General features: G+C 37.4%; 1 protein-coding gene across 2 annotated transcripts in view; it reads right to left on the minus strand.

The window, feature by feature from the left end:
* Positions 1 to 6,085: 6,085 nt before the first annotated feature.
* Positions 6,086 to 18,066, minus strand: part of plrdgb (PITP-less RdgB-like protein) — a 102,566-nt gene continuing 90,585 nt past the window's right edge. Inside the window, exons 17-20 of one of the 2 annotated variants that reach the window (XR_007927028.1) lie at positions 17,524 to 17,707; positions 16,800 to 16,928; positions 16,260 to 16,672; positions 6,086 to 7,230 (exon numbers count right to left, since the gene is read on the minus strand). Coding sequence is in view for 1 of the 2 variants with exons in the window: in XM_051876601.1 (XP_051732561.1) it covers positions 16,319 to 16,672; positions 16,800 to 16,928; positions 17,524 to 17,707 (667 nt within the window). In the remaining variant the exon portion in view is untranslated. The remainder of the gene's footprint in view (positions 7,231 to 16,259; positions 16,673 to 16,799; positions 16,929 to 17,523; positions 17,708 to 18,066) is intronic. The other variant, XM_051876601.1, reaches the window with a different exon arrangement.

Here is an 18,066-nt window from a genome sequence, read left to right on the forward strand (position 1 = left end):
GAAACTTGCAATGTTTAGATGCGGTTACCTCAACATGACAGAAAGTAGGCTACTAATTTGTTTCATTTAGTATTAGTTTTATTAGTTTTTTTTTTTTTTCTCCGAAATTAATTATTTTAATATATTAAAAGCACTAATATTTTTTAAAGTCTGTTTTATGTTAAAGGGGTCATATAATGGTACATGCACTTTTACAAGTTGATTGTACTGAAATGTGTGTTGGCAGTGCCTGTACACAACCATCCTATAATGATAAAAATCCATCCAGTGGGTTTTTTTTTTTCATCTCCTTATATGTTTTCCCCTGTCTCAAATCGAGCCGTCTGACCGCGTGACATCACACGGTCGGCCACCCCTCCCACGATTGTTAATTGACAGCAGCGTTTCAACACAGACCTGCCCTGAGCGAGCTGTCATCATAGTCCGCCATTGTTGATACGCTGGAGCAGAATGGCGTCTAAGCGATTGTGGTGTTCTGTTCTTGGGTGTAATAACGAACACAGCAGTCATTTTGATGTTCCTAAATCCGAACCGCTGAAGACGCAGTGGCTGAGTTTTGTTTTAGAAGGGAATATTCCCCCCGATCAACGTCAATGCTTTCATGTTTGCGCGAATCATTTCTCACCAGACTGCTTCATAAACGAGGGTCAGTACAGGTGCTGGTCATATAATTGGAATATCATCAAAAAGTTGATTTATTTCACTAATTCCATTCAAAAAGTGAAACTTGTATATTATATTCATTCATTACACACAGACTGATATATTTCAAATGTTTATTTCTTTTAATTTTGATGATTATAACTGACAACTAAGGAAAATCCCAAATTCAGTATCTCAGAAAATTAGAATATTGTGAAAAGGTTCAATATTGAAGAAACCTGGTGCCACACTCCAATCAGCTAATTAACTCAAAACACCTGCAAAGGCCTTTAAATGGTCTCTCAGTCTAGTTCTGTAGGCTACACAATCATGGGGAAGACTGCTGACTTGACAGTTGTCCAAAAGACGAACATTGACACCTTGCACAAGGAGGGCAAGACACAAAAGGTCATTGCAAAAGAGGCTGACTGTTCACAGAGCTCTGTGTCCAAGCACATTAATAGAGAGGCGAAGGGAAGGAAAAGATGTGGTAGAAAAAAGTGTACAAGCAATAGGGATAACCGCACCCTGGAGAGGATTGTGAAACAAAACCCATTCAAAAATGTGGGGGAGATTCACAAAGAGTGGACTGCAGCTGGAGCCAGTGCTTCAAGAACCACTACGCACAGACGTATGCAAGACATGGGTTTCAGCTGTCGCATTCCTTGTGTCAAGCCACTCTTGAACAACAGACAGCGTCAGAAGCGTCTCTCCTGGGCTAAAGACAAAAAGGACTGGACTGCTGCTGAGTGGTCCAAAGTTATGTTCTCTGATGAAAGTAAATTTTGCATTTCCTTTGGAAATCAGGGTCCCAGAGTCTGGAGGAAGAGAGGAGAGGCACACAATCCTCGTTGCTTGAGGTCCAGTGTAAAGTTTCCACAGTCAGTGATGGTTTGGGGTGCCATGTCAACTGCTGGTGTTGGTCCACTGTGTTTTCTGAGGTCCAAGGTCAACGCAGCCGTATACCAGGAAGTTTTAGTCATGCTTCCTGCTGCTGACCAACTTTATGGAGATGCAGATTTCATTTTCCAACAGGACTTGGCACCTGCACACAGTGCCAAAGCTACCAGTACCTGGTTTAAGGACCATGGTATCCCTGTTCTTAATTGGCCAGTAAACTCGCCTTAAGTTAACCCCGTAGAAAATCGATATGCCAGACCCAACAATGCAGAAGAGCTGAAGGCCACTATCAGAGCAACCTGGGCTCTTATAACACCTGAGCAGTGCCACAGACTGATCGACTCCATGCCACGCCGCATTGCTGCAGTAATTCAGGCAAAAGGAGCCCCAAGTATTGAGTGCTGTACATGCTCATACTTTTCATGTTCATACTTTTCAGTTTGCCAAGATTTCTAAAAATCCTTTCTTTGTATTGGTCTTAAGTAATATTCAAATTTTCTGAGATACTGAATTTGGGATTTTCCTTAGTTGTCAATTATAATCATCAAAATGAAAAGAAATAAACATTGGAAATATATCAGTCTGTGTAATGAATGAATATGATATACAAGTTTCACTTTTTGAATGGAATTAGTAAAATAAATCAACTTTTTGATGATCTTCTAATTATATGACCAGCACCTGTATAAAGCAGGTTTTGCTAAGAAGCTGCTCCTGAAAAAAGGATCGGCACCAACTATTCGTGTTCCTGCTGCACCTCCAGAAGAAGTGAGTGTAACATTTTATTAACCTTTATATTAATCTTTGCAAATCGCTTGCACGCTTCACGATGAATGCGGCTAAAGTTTACACTCAAGGGTACATTACGGCATGCTTTCTATGTACGACGTTCTCAATATAATTCATAATCCCACGTTTATAATGAACAACGCGTTATGGTTATTGTGTTATTACAAACCGTGTACGCAGGTGGTAAAGTTAACGTGGTAACACTACACTAAGCTTACTTTTGTAGATGGTTTATAACGGTGTCTGTTACTGATTAAGAAGTAATGTCAACAAAAAATAATCGTGTTGTAACAGTTATTACTGCATGAAGATGAATGGTAACACAATACCTGCAAAATACTGTTATATCCTGCAAGACTCCCGCTGCCATTCTTTCTCCAAAATATACCCTCACTCCACGTGTGTTGTCAAAACGCCCTACAGAACAGAGGGGCGGGGTGAGCAAAGCTCATTATCATTTAAAGACACATGCACTGAAATGGCTTGCTGAAAACAGAGCTGTTTTTGACCAGGTAAAATGAGTGTTTTCTTACAATACTAATGAGAATTTTTAATTGAAGTATATTACAAACTTTTCATTTAGACCCTAAAGAATCATATTAACTTGTACAAAAATGGCATTATATGACCCCTTTAAAAGAAAAACAGAAAAGTCCCCTGGAATCTGCTAACTTGTGTACCCCTGGTTGGGAATTGCTGGAACACTTTACAATAAGGTCTCATTTGTTAACATTAGTTAATGCATTAAAGGCACAATATGTAAGTTTTTATTATTATTATTATTATTATTATTATTATTATTAAAATATCCAAAAAAAAAAAAAAAACATTAGACCAATGTTATATATTTCGTTAACTTGTGTTACTTACCTTATCCCAAATATTTCCAACAATGTTAAAGTCCCCCTGAAATCAAAACTTAAGTTTTTTAGCTTTTAATATGAATATGTTAGCCTTAATGTGATGAATAAGCTGGTGTGTTCCAAAACAATGACAAAATTCGCATTTAGGAGATATAAGCATTCAAAACTTACAGTCTCTCACTTCTGCTAAAATGGATCACGGATTTTCATGACATCACATCGCAGTTCAGCTTCTCATCAAATCTTCTGTCCAATCAAATGCTCTCTAGAATCTAAAGTCTCGCCCCCTCCTACACTATCAACAGACAAGCTGCAGCTGAAATCGGTCATTTGTTCACACATTTACTAGTTTCTACAAGGTGAATGGCACATAGTGCACTATATAGAGAATAGGGAACGATTCAGACAGTGTAAATATGCTTTCCATTGACACGAATGAAGTCCGTTTTCGCATTAGTATAACGTGAACCGCTGCAGCGCAAGCACTGTCTGCTCTGGCCCAGGGACAAGTCTTCCTGTTTCAGTTGAAATCACGTCAACACATTGAAAAATGCTGCGCGTTCCAAGACACTTCAGCTGGCCTTTAAAATCCAAAGATATCAGCTATTTTAACCAGTGTAACGCCCCTGTCATTATGTCGCCTTTCAATTAAGTCATATCCGTGTTACTCTCATTTTACTTCCGTAGAAACACCAAAGATGCTTTAATATCTTATATGTTTTATTAGACAGGTGAGCAACTGTTTGCATACCTTTATCAACAGAAAACGAATCATTGTTTTATAGCTCAAAACGGTTACTCTTACTGTTGCAATATCTCATTTTCTTGATTTACCGTGAGTAACATGTTTGTACCCAAAAAGTAATTCAGACAACACTATTTTGTCAAGTGGCTAACGTTGCATAATCAGAAAGATCTTTATTTGTAATAACAGTGATACAGCATTTTTTCCACCATACGTTTTTAAACGAACTGCATGCCATTTAGCAACACAAGTCATCTAGCTTTTATTAATATGATATTCTAATATCGATCTAGCTTACTGCAGTTTGCAACAAGAGTCTCACACCAGTCACCAAGCTAACGCGCAGAGTAACGTTAACAACTTTCAACACACTCAAATGTATTTTTACCATGATTGTTTTGACCAAGTAAAACAGCGCTGCGTTACCCCACAATTTTCATTCATCAAGTGACCTGTATGAGTAGTAATTCAGCACTTGCGGCTGTTTCATTAGAATGAAATAAAATGTGAATTTATGTGATTAAACATAACTAAAAAATTTCAAGTTGAGGGAAGAAGGGGATAAACTTTAATCGTAACCTTAATCGTAACTTTAATTGTAAAACACATGCATAACAACAAAACGATTGGAGTGGCAGCGGACAACTTTTGTGTATATGCATGATAAAAACAGCAACATAAAACTCTCAGCCCCGTCCTGCTTCATACCACAGCAACACTAATAAAACTTTAATACATTAGCTCATCCATGAACACAATTTCTTCCTGACGGATTGCTTTCCATCAACTGTGGTGGTGAAGACAATACCTCCCATAATTCCACGTTCATTCACGCCATCATCAAGCAACGCCTTTGTTCTTGTTTTGAATAAGTGACCTCTAGTGTGGAAACTTACATACTGTTCCTTTAACTTACATGAACTAACAATGAGCAATATATTATTACAGTATTTATTAACCTTTGTTAATGTTAGTTGATAAAAATAGAGAATTTAAGAAATTTGAAAATGTAAAAAAAGTGTAATAGGACCCATTTAACAAATGAAACCTTATTGTAAAGTGTTACCAGAATTACTGTTCTAAAAACTGAAAAGTGAGATTAAAGGATTAGTCCACTTTCAAATAAAAATTTCCTGATAATTTACTCACCCCCATGTCATCCAAGATGTCCATGTCCTTCTTTCTTCAGTCGAAAAGAAATTAAGGTTTTTGATAAAAACATTCCAGGATTTTTCTCCTTCAATTGGCCCCAAATGGTTGAAGGTCAAAATTGCAGTTTCAGTGCAGCTTCAAAGGGCTTTAAACGATACCAGACGAGGAATAAGGGTCTTATCTAGCAAAACAATCTGTCTTTTTCTAAAAAAAAAAAAAAAAAAAAAATTATATACATTTTAACCATAGACGCTCATCTTGAACTAGCTCTCTTCATCTTCTCTTTTAGAATTCCGGCAATGTAGACGCTGCTAAGTGTATTACTGCCCTCCACAGGTCAAAGTTTGAAGTAAATTGTCATATACAATATGCTAGTGCAAATATATAACAATTAGTTCAAACTTTGACCTGTGGAGAGCAGTGATACACTTAGCAGGAATGCCGGAATTCTAATAGTGAAGATGAAGAAGAATGCTAGTTCAAGACAAGCGTCTATAGTTAAAACGTATATAATTTTTTTTAGAAAATGACAGATCGTTTTGCTAGATAAGACCCTTATTCCTCATCTGGTATCGTTTAAAGCCCTTTGAAGCTGCACTGAAACTGTAATTTTGACCTTCAACCATTTGGGGCCAATTGAAGGAGAAAAATCCTGGAATGTTTTTATCAAAAACCTTAATTTCTTTTCGACTGAAGAAAGAAGGACATGGACATCTTGGATGACATGGGGGTGAGTAAATTATCAGGAAATTTTTATTTGAAAGTGGACTAATCCTTTAATCTCACTTTTCAGTTTTTAGAACAGTAATTCTGGTAACACTTTACAATAAGGTTTCATTTGTTAAATGGGTCCTATTACACTTTTTTTACATTTTCAAATTTCTTAAATTTGGGGCCAATTGAAGTCCACTATAAGGAGAATAATCCTGGAATGTTTTCATCAAAAACCTTAATTTCTTTTCGACTGAAGAAAGAAGGACATGGACATCTTGGATGACATGGAGGTGAGTAAATTATCAGGAAATTTTTATTTGAAAGTGGACTAATCCTTTAATCTCAATTTTCAGTTTTTAGATCAATAATTCTGGTAACACTTTACAATAAGGTTTCATTTGTTAAGAATAAATTATCAGGAAATCTTTATTTGAAAGTGAACTAATCCTTTAGTGCTTTACGTTCTGAAATAAGTTGTCAACACATTTCAACAGATAAATACAGTTTTATAACATCCAATAACACTGTCTATGAAATACAATTATACAATTATATACAGTTTTGTGCAGTACAGCCAAATTCACAGAACAGATTCTCTCTGAAAAAGTCACAGATATCAAACCACAGCAGGACGTTTTAAAGACTCTGTCAGCACATGATCTATTAGAACATACTGCACCCTAGATGAACATTAGAACTATAGTCTTTACATAATGCATGAGTATAAAGCAACATTTTGACAAAAAGAATCTGGGTTCAGCAAAACATGCAGGCAGGAGTCCAAAAAACTATGTATAAAACATGGCATTTGGAATTCTCCTGGAGACATCCATTTTTCTTCTAAGCTCCTTTTACTTTACGGCTGATTAAAACACAAGAAAACAGAGGGGCTTCTGAGAAATGTGTGGGTCACCAAAGAGTCATAAAGAACACAATGCCTCAGGTTGCAGGACTGCTATAAATAGATGCGGTTCAGGTGCTCATGTGCATGGTTACCTTCACAAAGACCATTACAGGAGTCTGCAGAAAATATTCACCACACATAAAACAAGTCTCCCGGCAAAGCAGAAAACTCAATAAAAGATGACCCTGACACTACTTTCTATAGCTACTCTCTATCATACTTCTGTCCTTGTCTCAATTATGACACTTCCATGTTCCTCTTTCTTTCAGTCTTCTGTAAGTCACATGGGGTTTGTTAAAGTGTTCAGTGACCAATCTTCGCATCTGTTCTAGGGCTGTTTCTAACAGCATACATTTTAATGTTGCTTGTCTCAGTACGGTGGGATTGTTGTTTTGGAGAGAATTTCCTCACAGCTCACTCACAAAGCCGTTCTTGTCTACCATGGAGCCCATCTATAGTTGAGCAGTTCTGGTTTGAGATGAGATCTTGATGTGTTTGATAATTAAATTTGTCTGTATGTGCTGTGGATGGAGAAAACATGAGATTAGTAAGAGGTTGGAGAAATTTTCTAGTTTTAGATGGTCTAAAAGTCTTACCAGCTGAAGTCAATGCCCAAGCTGTTAAACCCTCTTAACTGTGGTAGAATCACTGTATAACACGCAGTAGCAATTTGGTGCATTAATATAGAATTCAATTTAAAATCAGCTGCTTTACAGTGGCTTTGAATGTAGCTAATCCAATCAGATTTTAGAGCCAGAATTATTCTTTTTATAATTCTTAATTCTGTATGTCTTTCAACTTGACTCCATAAGCTCCATATGGGATCTTTAAAAATATATCTAAATCAGAATAAACATTTGAATCATTTTAGGCATTTCAATCTCACAAGTCCAGTTTTTTTCTGTAGGCTATAACCAGTTATAAACACATTTTATTTATATCTATGGAATCTGCAGCTGCTGTTTCCAAAGAAACTAAATCTTGCATCCTCAGAGACAGAGGCATTGTGGAAAAGTTCAATATAAAAATGAATAATAATAATAAATAATTATAATAATAATAATAATAATAATAATAATAATAAATATGTTCAAATTGACCAAATATGGCATTTGAGAGTAAACAATTTCCAAAAATATATATTTGGAAAATAATTATTTTAGGAGACCGTAGCATTCAAAAATTTACAACCCCTGTTCATAATTCAAAGAGTAATTTATAATAATAAAAAAGACAAAGAGAAACTAAAATATGTAGGCCTAAATTTAAGATTTATGCATTTGAATGACATATAAAATTTCATTTGGCTTACACAGTTTTAACATAAACTAATAAACCTAATGTGATGCATATTTGTCAGCCATACATAAATGAAACGGGTAAGAAATAGATAAGATTTCTGCACTCAAAAATTGTGGCATTGACCATTATTAACTATTTGCATCTATTTGATTTTATTTTATTTAAATAATCATTTTCAAAATATATTTATTCAAATTGCTTAGAATCAGCATAAATCTGTTCATTTGAATTATATTTAGTTAAAAAGTATGAACAGTCAAAATATGGCTACGGTATAGTGGAACAATCAATATTCAGTGATGACAACTGATTAATACAGATTAATATTAGCACATAACTTGGTGTGAATAGTTTTGTATTGTAAATTGTCTATTAAAGGGTTAGTTCATCCAAAAATGAAAATTATGTCATTAATTACTCACCCTCATGTTGTTCCACACCTGCAAGACCTTTGTTCATCTTCGGAACACAATTTAGATATTTTTGATAAAATCCGATGGCTCAGTGAGGCCTGCATCGCCAGCAATAACGCTCCCTTTTTCAATGCCCATAAAGCTACTAAAAACATATTTAAAACAGTTCATGTGACTACAGTGGTTCAACCTTAATATTATAAAGCGACGAGAATACTTTTTGTGCACCAAAAATAACAAAATAGCGACTTTATTCCACAATATCTAGTCATGGGCGATTTCAAAACACTACTTCATGAAGCTTCAAAGCTTTACGAATCAGTTGTTTTGAATCAGTGGTTCAGAGCGCCAAAATCCCGTGATTTCAATAAACAAGGCTTCGTTTGTCATAAGTGTTTTGAAACTTCAATAGTTCACATGACTCTGGCAGTTTGATACGCGCCCCGAACCACTGATTCGAAACAAATGATTCGTTAAGCTTCGAAGCTTCATGAAGCAGTGTTTTGAAATCGCCCATCACTAGATATTGTTGAATAAAGTCGCTATTTTGTTATTTTTGGCACACAAAAAGTATTCTAGTTGCTTTATAATATTAAGGTCGAACCACTGTAGTCACATGAACTGTTTTAAAAAGGGAGTATTATTGTTGGTGATGCAGGCCTTACTGAGCCATCGGATTTTATCAAAAAATATCTTAATTTGTGTTCCGAAGATGAACGAAGGTTTTACGGGTGTGGAACGACATGAGGGTAAGTAATTAATGACATAATTTTCATTTTTGGGTGAACTAACCCTTTAATGGCCCATTATTAACACAAAGATCATTTATTTTCTTTACCCTTGTGTTATTCAGGGTCATTCAGAAAAGATTTGCACATCTATAACTGCCCCTGCTCAGAGCACTGGTTCAGAGCAGTTCTACCACAATTACTTGCTCCAATAGACTGTGAAAGAGTAACACAACTCAAACCTCAGCCAAGGGGAACATTATCTAACAGTGTCCATCACTCTTTCTAGAAGCCAATTAAGCCTCTCCCTAAAAGATCAAGACAGAGCTGTCAGTCACAGCTGACAATAAGGCAGCTGTTCCCCGGGCCTCTGGATTGTCGTGTACAGACACATGACAGAGAGTGGAGACCTGGGCGATTCAGAGCAACTCAAGTGCGTCACAGCAACCCAGATGGGAGGCAGTGGTCTTCTGTGAGCCAGTGAGCTGCTCTGGCTCTAAGCGATCCAATACAAATGAGGTCCTGTTTCCAAATGACAATCTGGAAACACTAAAGGAGTGTTTGTCAGTGCACTACATCAAATATCAGTGAATCTCTGCAGGTTTGTGAAATGAATGGAGATCTATATTGGAGCGCTTTCAAATCAATCACAAAACAGGTGTCTCCATGACAACAGCTGAGAAACATCTCTAGTGAATATGTCAGCATGTTGTCACTGCTAAACCATGTAGGGTATAAAGATGAGTTGCGCACAGCTTATGTCAGAGCCATTTGGGTAACACTTCAGTATGGGGAACACATATGCACTATTAACTAAAACTTTTGCCTCAGTAAACTCCTAATTACTGCTTATTAATAGTTGGTAAGGTAGTTGTTAAGTTTAGGTATTGGGTAGGATTAAGGAATGTAGAATATGGTTATAAGTACTAATAAACAGCCAATATCCTAGTAATATGCATGCTAATAAGCAACTATTTAATAGTGAGAATTGAACCCTAAAATAAAGTGTTACCTTTTAAAGTAATGTTAACTAGTGACAGTTAACTACTGACTATGTTATATAATGTGATACTGATCACAAATTAAATAACTGGGATCAGTAAAACAATCATATATTTTGCATTTGATCTTAATTTTTCCATGAGACGCAACCATTTAATCATCAAGTGTCAAATATTTTTCTACAACTAAGTAGACGATCCTGGAAATGAAATTGACCACATAGTCACAGTCTCTACAATGTCTATGATGATAAAGTTGTAGCCTCCCTCTCGAGTGTGAGACACTCATTTTGGAAGTTCTCTATCGCTGACAGACAGAGCTATTTCAGCCTGATTGAGTCCCTTCCCTAATCAAAGTAGAAGTGAATTCTCTCATCCATGATGCAGTAACATATACTGCAATTCAAATGTATTTTGTTACCCCCAAACTAGAAAAAAGAAGAGAAAATATCCCAAGATCTTGAGAGAACGGCTTTTATGTTGTGATCATGGCAAAAAAAGACAAAAAATAAATAAATAAAAATAATGCATGGCCGTCCTTCCATAGCCTACTTTTGGATTCATTTTAATCTAGTTCATTTGGCATCACATTCAAGAATAATCTTCATGTCACGATTGGTTTTGGGGTTTTTTTTGTGTTCATGTCTTTTATTTTTTATTCTTGCCCATTGTCATGGTTTCTGTTGTCATGTGATTTCCTTGTTCCTCATGTGATCTTGCCATGTGCTCCCCTTGTGAATGTGTCATGATGTCATTGGTTGATTTAGTCATGTTGTTTCTCAATTCTGTTTTGTGATTGGGTCATTACACTTGTTGGACTTCATGCGGCACCGCAAAGATCAGCTGCCGCCTGACAAAAGCAATGCATTCTGGTTAGAATATTTGTCCGACTGTGATCGGCACTGCAGCCGCCTTACAATCACATGTGCCATCAAAGTATCGCGAGAGCAAAACGAGACCAGCCATCTAGGTCAGGCGCTGCAGTTGCTCAAAATCGGCTGCGAAAGCTTTGATGACGACACACTTTATGCTCATTGGTCAGATTCTGTGATGACAAGGATGACGTATGTTGCATGTTTTTTCTTAGACAAGTTCCTGTATTTAACCAATCTTAATATTGAATATCTGATATTCAAAACATGTGAATTTCAATCACATCCACTTCTTCGGCTACAATCAACGCAAAAATCATGTGGTGTGCCATGAATGACGTTGGTTCAGCACACTACGGAAAGCATGAAGTGTTCGACCAGCTGTCTCTGTACTCCTCTCCTGCCTGCAACTGGCAGATTGAATAAGCCCAATGTCTTGATTGTTCACAGGTGTTCCTTGTTTGTCATTAGTCTCTCTGTATAAATATCCCTCATGTTTCATTGTTATCTTGTCTAGCTTTGAGTGTTTCCATGTCCCGACCGTCATGTCTGGAGTTATCCACGCCACAACTGCCACGCCAAGGCCTGTTCACATCATGCCTGCCAGGTTAGTACCTGTTCACGTCATGTCTGCCAAGCCAGAGCCTGTTTACGTCATGCCTGCCAAGCCAGAGCCTGTTCACGTCATATCTGCCAAGCCTGAGTTTGTTCACGTCATGTCTGCCAAGCCAGAGCCTGTTCACATCATGTCTGCCAAGCCAGAGCCTGTTCATGTCATGGCTGCCAAGCCTGAGTTTCTTCACTTCATGCCTGCCATGCCAGGGCCTGTTCATGTCATGCCTGCAAAGCCAGAGCTAGTTCACATAATGCCTGCCAGGTCAGTACCTGTTCACATCATGTCTGCCAAGCCAGAGCCTGTTTACGTCTTGCCTGCCAAGCCTGAGTTTCTTCACTTCATGCCTGCCATGCCAGGGCCTGTTCATATCATGCCTGCAAAGCCAGAGCCTGTTCACATCATGCCTGCCAGGCCAGGGCCTGTTCACATCATGCCTGCCAAGCCTGAGTTTCTTCACATCATGCCTACCATGCCAGAGTCACTAGCCAAGATGGCCGCTATGTCTTTATCTTTATTTAAGATGGCTGCCACGCCTGCGCCTTCTGCCAAGATGGTTGCCCTGCCTGAGCCCTCAGCTAAGATGGCCACCATGACAGAGTCTCCAACCCCAAGGTTTTCTTCAGAGTGTGCAGCACTGACAATTGTGGCCACGGCTATCTTGTGTGTGGGGGCCACACACACATCCACTCCAGCCCCTGACCAGCATCCAGTGACCACTCCAGCCCGTGAGCCTGCTCCAAAGCCTGATTCAGTCCATGAGTCTGCTTCCAAATCTGCTTCAGCACAAGAGTCTGTTCCCAAGCCTGATTCAAGGTCTGATTCAGTCCACGAGTATGCTTCAAGGATTGTTTCATCTCATCAGTCTGCTCCAGAGCCTGTTTCAAGTCTTGAGTTTCACATCTGCAATGATGCAACCACGGAGGTCGTTCCTGAGTTTCACGTCTGCCATGATAGGACCACGGAGACCGTTCCTGAGTTTCACATCAGCCATAATGCGACCATAGAGACCGTTTATGAGTTTCACATTATGGCTACCACTCAACAGTCTCTTCACGACATGGTCACCACGCCAGTGCCTCTCCATGTCATGGACACTATGCCAGAGTCAAGTCACGCCATGACAACTCATGTTTCCCCTAAATATTTTTTGGGGGGGACTTTGGGTATTAAGCTCCAGCGGATGCAGAGCTTGGCCCACCACTTCTCCATGATCCAGGCCTACCACTACTCCACGCTCCAGGCCCACCAATGCTTCACAGTCTGCCACTGCACCACGACCCATGTCTGCCACTGCACCATGGTCCAGGCCCACCACTGCTCCATGATCCAGGCCTACCACTGCTCCAAGGTCCAGGTCCACCAATGATCCACAGTCTGCCATTGCACCACGACCCATGTCTGCCACTGCACCACGATCCAGTCCTGCTGTTGTTGGCCCATGGTCTTGCCCACCGCTCCACGATGTCACGGTTGGTTTTGGGTTTTGTTTGCGTTCATGTCTTTTTGTATTCTTGCTCATTGTCATGATTTCTGTTGTCATGTGATTCCCTTGCTCATGTGATCTTGCCATGTGCTCCCCTTGTGAATGTGTCATGTTGTCATTGATTTAGTCATGTGGTTACTCAGTTCTGTTTTGTTATTGGGTCATTGTCTCAATTGTTCACAGGTGTTCCTTGTTTGTCACTAGTCCCTCTGTATAAATAGCCCATTGTCATGTTTCATTGTTCTCTTGTCTAGCTTTGATATTGTAACCCATTGTGTGGTGAGTTTCATGTTCTATGTTTTATGTCAAGCCAAGTCTATGTTTGGTATTTTGATTAAGTTTGGACTATTGAAAATAAACTGCACTTGGGTTCTGCAAATCTCCAGTGGATACACTTCAACTATTTTGGCTGTTTTTCTTTATTTATTTTCTAATCACTAATTTCATGTACATTAAAACTCTTTTCATTAAACACTAGTAAAACTCTGTTACTAGTGTGTGCTAGTGCTGTATGTCTTTAAATTGTCATTAAGTCAGATATTCCTAACTAATCAACTAGCAACCTAGTCAGTAGTTAACTGGTAACTCGTTAATTTGTAACTAGTTAATGGTTACACTACTAACCACTACACTGTAAACCCGAACAGTACTACTAACTTATAAAGATTGAGTCCGCTGCAATTAAAGTCTGTTAAATCATTGATAATTGATAATTTATTACATTTAACAATTACTTAAAACAACTACATTTTCTGAATGAGGAGTTTAGTTTTATTTTTGTGTAGCTCAACATTTTTGAGTAAACCCTTATACCTAAATTATTATTTTTAAGTTTACTGAACGATATAAAGTGGCGTCATCCATGTAACGTTGTTGCTGACGAAGAATCCGTTCAACTTTAAGCTGAATTGCAGCAGATTTCAACTTCCCAGCATGCTTTGTGTCACACTCTGTAAGGGAGAATAAATGTTGAAGTGTTTTTGCACAAGATTAATACAGGAGAAGATATTATTGTATTATTATAAGTTATTGTTTAATGTTCTATTATTTTGGTATTTAAATGTGTTTCTGTGATGTTGAAGTTTTATAGGGTTACCATCGTGGTGAAGAGTAGTGCCTGTGGTTAGGTCAGGAATGGGCTAAAAAACTTCAAGGGTATAAATAGTGCATGTTGATAAACAGTTCATGCAAGTAAATAGCAATAGTCTCTTTGATGATTACATTTGTGCATACTGGTGTGCTGTTGCTAACTAACACTTAACCATAAAGATTAGGTATTAGTTTATTCAATATTTCAATTAAATTTTAATTACCGAATTTGTGTAGTATAAAATATTTTTTTTTAAGTTATACTAAAATAATCTTTGAGTTGTTTTGAGTATTCTGAACTTACTGGGTTTTACAACCACTGCATCAAAATAACTGAAAAATAAGAACATTACATATGGTAAACAATAGTTTTAAGTACAGTGGGGGGGGGGGGGGGGGTTATTTTTTGTTTTTTTTGTTGAGGTAATCATGTCTACAATAATTTTAAGTACTCTGAACTTATCGGGTTTTACAGTGTAGTAACTACTAGTTCACAATATAATGAAAATGTACTTAAATAGTAAGAGAAGTTAACTAGTACTAGTAATAGATGCAATACTAGTTAATTTTTCATTAATATCACTTAACAATTTTTATAGTTAAAGGGTTAGTTCACCCAAAAATTAAATTTCTGTCATTAAGTACTCACCCTCATGTCGTCCCAAACCCGTAAGGCCTTCGTTCATCTTCGGAACACAAATTAAGATATTTTTGATGAAAATTTCTGAAAGTTTCTGAACTACACATTGGCAGCAACGTCAATAATACCTTTCTGGACCTCAAAAGGTGCAAAGACATTGTTAAAATAGTCAACGTGACTACAGTGGACTACTATGACTTTATTTAACAATTTTAACTGTTGTCATACGCAGTTGACGTAGTGAATGCAGTGCAGGCTTCTGAGTTCTACGTCCAAACGCCAACTCTGTGTGTCTCACATCACACGCATGCATCGTGCTGCTCACATGTACAGCTTCAACCAATACTGAGCCGGTGTTCAGAAGTAAACACGGAAGCTTGCACTGCATTCACTACGTCAACTGCGTATGACAACAGTTCAAATTGTTAAATAAAGTTGTTATTTTAGTTTTGTTTTTGCACACAAAAAGTATTCTCATCGCTTCATAACATAAAGGTTGAACCACTGTAGTCATGTTGACTATTTTTACAATGTCTTTAATACCTTTCTGGACCTCAAAAGGTGCAATGACGTTGCTGCCTATGTGTAGTTCAGAAACCCTCGGATTTCATCTTAATTTGTGTTCCGAAGATAAACAAAGGCCTTACGGGTTTGGGACAACAAGTAAGTACTTAATGACAGAAATTTCATTTTTGGGTAAACTAACCCTTTAATTAATATTGCTTGTTTTCTAATGGCTTATGCAATCAATATGTAATCATGTCATTCATATTCATCCAGATTTTGTAATGTAGTAAAAAAGACAAATTAGTTAAAAGTACTAAAGACAAATTAATACTCATTTAATTAAACATTAGTAAACTAGTAACTAGATAACTAACAAGTTTATCTTATTGTCACATGCAAAAATAATCATGTGCTGCTAATTTGATAAAGAATACAAATATTCCTAAGTAGTTAACAGATAACTTTGTTACTAATTTCTAGTGTGTGCCTGTGCTGTATTTAAATTATCATTGTTTGATATTCCTAACTAGTTAACTAGTAAGTAGTTCACAACTTAAAGACAATCTGGTTAACTAGTAAGAGATGTTAACTACTACTAGTACTACTAGTAGTTACTAGTTAATTAGTATCTTACTTGATTAGAACATTAATATCACGTATACTTAATTAGTAAATGACATCACTTAACTAGCATTATGCTTAACTAGTACATTAATTTCACTTGTTGTTACCTTGTGGCTAATGTAATCAATATGTAATACATATAATTCAGATGTTGTAATGTAATGTAGTATGATAAAAAGACTTGATTTTTGTAATCATGCAATCCAAAGCATATGTAATCCATTACCGCCCATCACGGATGGTCATGAAGTATAATGTGTTTAATGTGCGCTTACTGTATTAGATAGGATGTGGTTCCTCAACACACCTTTTCCACACAACTCATGGAGTTCCTTTATAGTACAACATCCTGTAATCTCCCTTCTTCTTCCTCCTCCTGTTCCTCTTGATCATCGGTCTGGATACGAATCTCTGGTCCATCTTTATGAGATTCAGGCTGGCTCTGAGCACGCTCAGGTTTGGGGGTGGAGACAGATGATGAGGGTGGAGACGGCTGCTGAACAGACATGGCTCGACGTAGCAGTGGAGTGCGCTTGCAGGACAGGAAGTCCGGGGATGGAGACAGGAAGTCTGTTTTGGATGAAAGGCCAAAAGATCCCTGACGAAGCACCATGCGGTTCTTTTTGGAGCGTGAGCCGTGCTCAAATTCAAGAGTGGAGAGGTGAGCTGCGTAGCCTTCACTCAAAAACTAAGACACATGAGAAAGAGACAAAGGGAAGAAAAATTGTTCATGAAGAGATACAGTACTGTTAATTAATATAACAGACTAAAGGGAAAACACCTTAACATGGTAAACTAAAGCAACTGAGCTTTACCTGGCACTGGTGCTGATGTTTCTTGGATGGCCTGCCCACAATGTATATCTGATTAGGTGCAAGTCCCAATGTGCTGTACACAGACATGTCCTTCATAGAGCCATATGCTGCACTGATCTTAATGTGACACTATGTGGAAACACAAATGTATATGGCATTTTTTAGTTTTGTTTTTACAGCCCAGTTACCTTATTTTCTGCACTCTTCCAGGTGTAATTTAATAGCGGTGCTATCTGAAAGTAATCCAGTAAAATAATTCATAAATGCAACTTTCATTTCCATTACTTCCAGCCCAACAAACAACTGAGGCATGCAAAAATATCAGGAGTTTTAAACATTGATTAATTAACTAAAAGTTTATGAGATGACAGGTAATTAATAAATGAATAGTTCAGCCATGAAACTCTATTCACGTTCTGATTGGTTGTTTAAATGTAATTTCCGCAGCCAATCAATTTCACATATCCATTACTACTTCCCTTTATAACCACTCATACACTAACTCTGTCGTCCACCAAGACCAAACCTATGTACATTCCATTTACATTAATAAAATTGTTTACAAACTATCCTGAGAGTTGTCATGACTGAAATGTTACAAAATGAAGCTAATCATTACTCCCCAATATGCTACTTGAAAAACAAATTCAAAACCTACAAAATCATCTTCTAATGTAACATGTTGTATAATATAAAAGTTCTGCTGCTATGTGTAGAGACAGACCTCTTTCACAAGACTCTTTAGAAAAATGGTTTTCTGACGTAAGGGGTCATGAACGAGTCCTTCCGAGAAGAAGACCATGCCCTGAGGGAAGTTGTGCTGAGAGAGCCAGGAAACCACCCTCTGCTTCTGCATGTCAGGACGGCCAGTAATGTAGATGATCAGATACCCAAGATCCTGCCAATGTCTAGAAAATAATCAAAACACATACAGTAGTTATACAGAGGCTAACAATGTCTATAGGGTACAATATAGGGCCTGAAACTTAATCAGTGAAAGGAGGTGCTTACCCTTCAGAAAATGTAATCTCTAAATAATAAAATATATACAATATAAATATATGCTCTATTTTATTTTCTAGTAATAAGAGGTTTGTGATTTTTGGTAATATTTTCTATAATTTAGGACATGACAAAATACAGACTGTAATTTCTTTTCAATAAACTTTTAATATCATTTTGAAAATGATACAATTGATTAAAAAAGTTAAAACACTACATCAGAATGGGTAACATTGTTGCAGAACTAAAATTATTACTCAGTAGG

Source organism: Ctenopharyngodon idella, chromosome 21, assembly GCF_019924925.1.
Source record: "Ctenopharyngodon idella isolate HZGC_01 chromosome 21, HZGC01, whole genome shotgun sequence".
Lineage (NCBI taxonomy): Eukaryota > Metazoa > Chordata > Actinopteri > Cypriniformes > Xenocyprididae > Ctenopharyngodon > Ctenopharyngodon idella.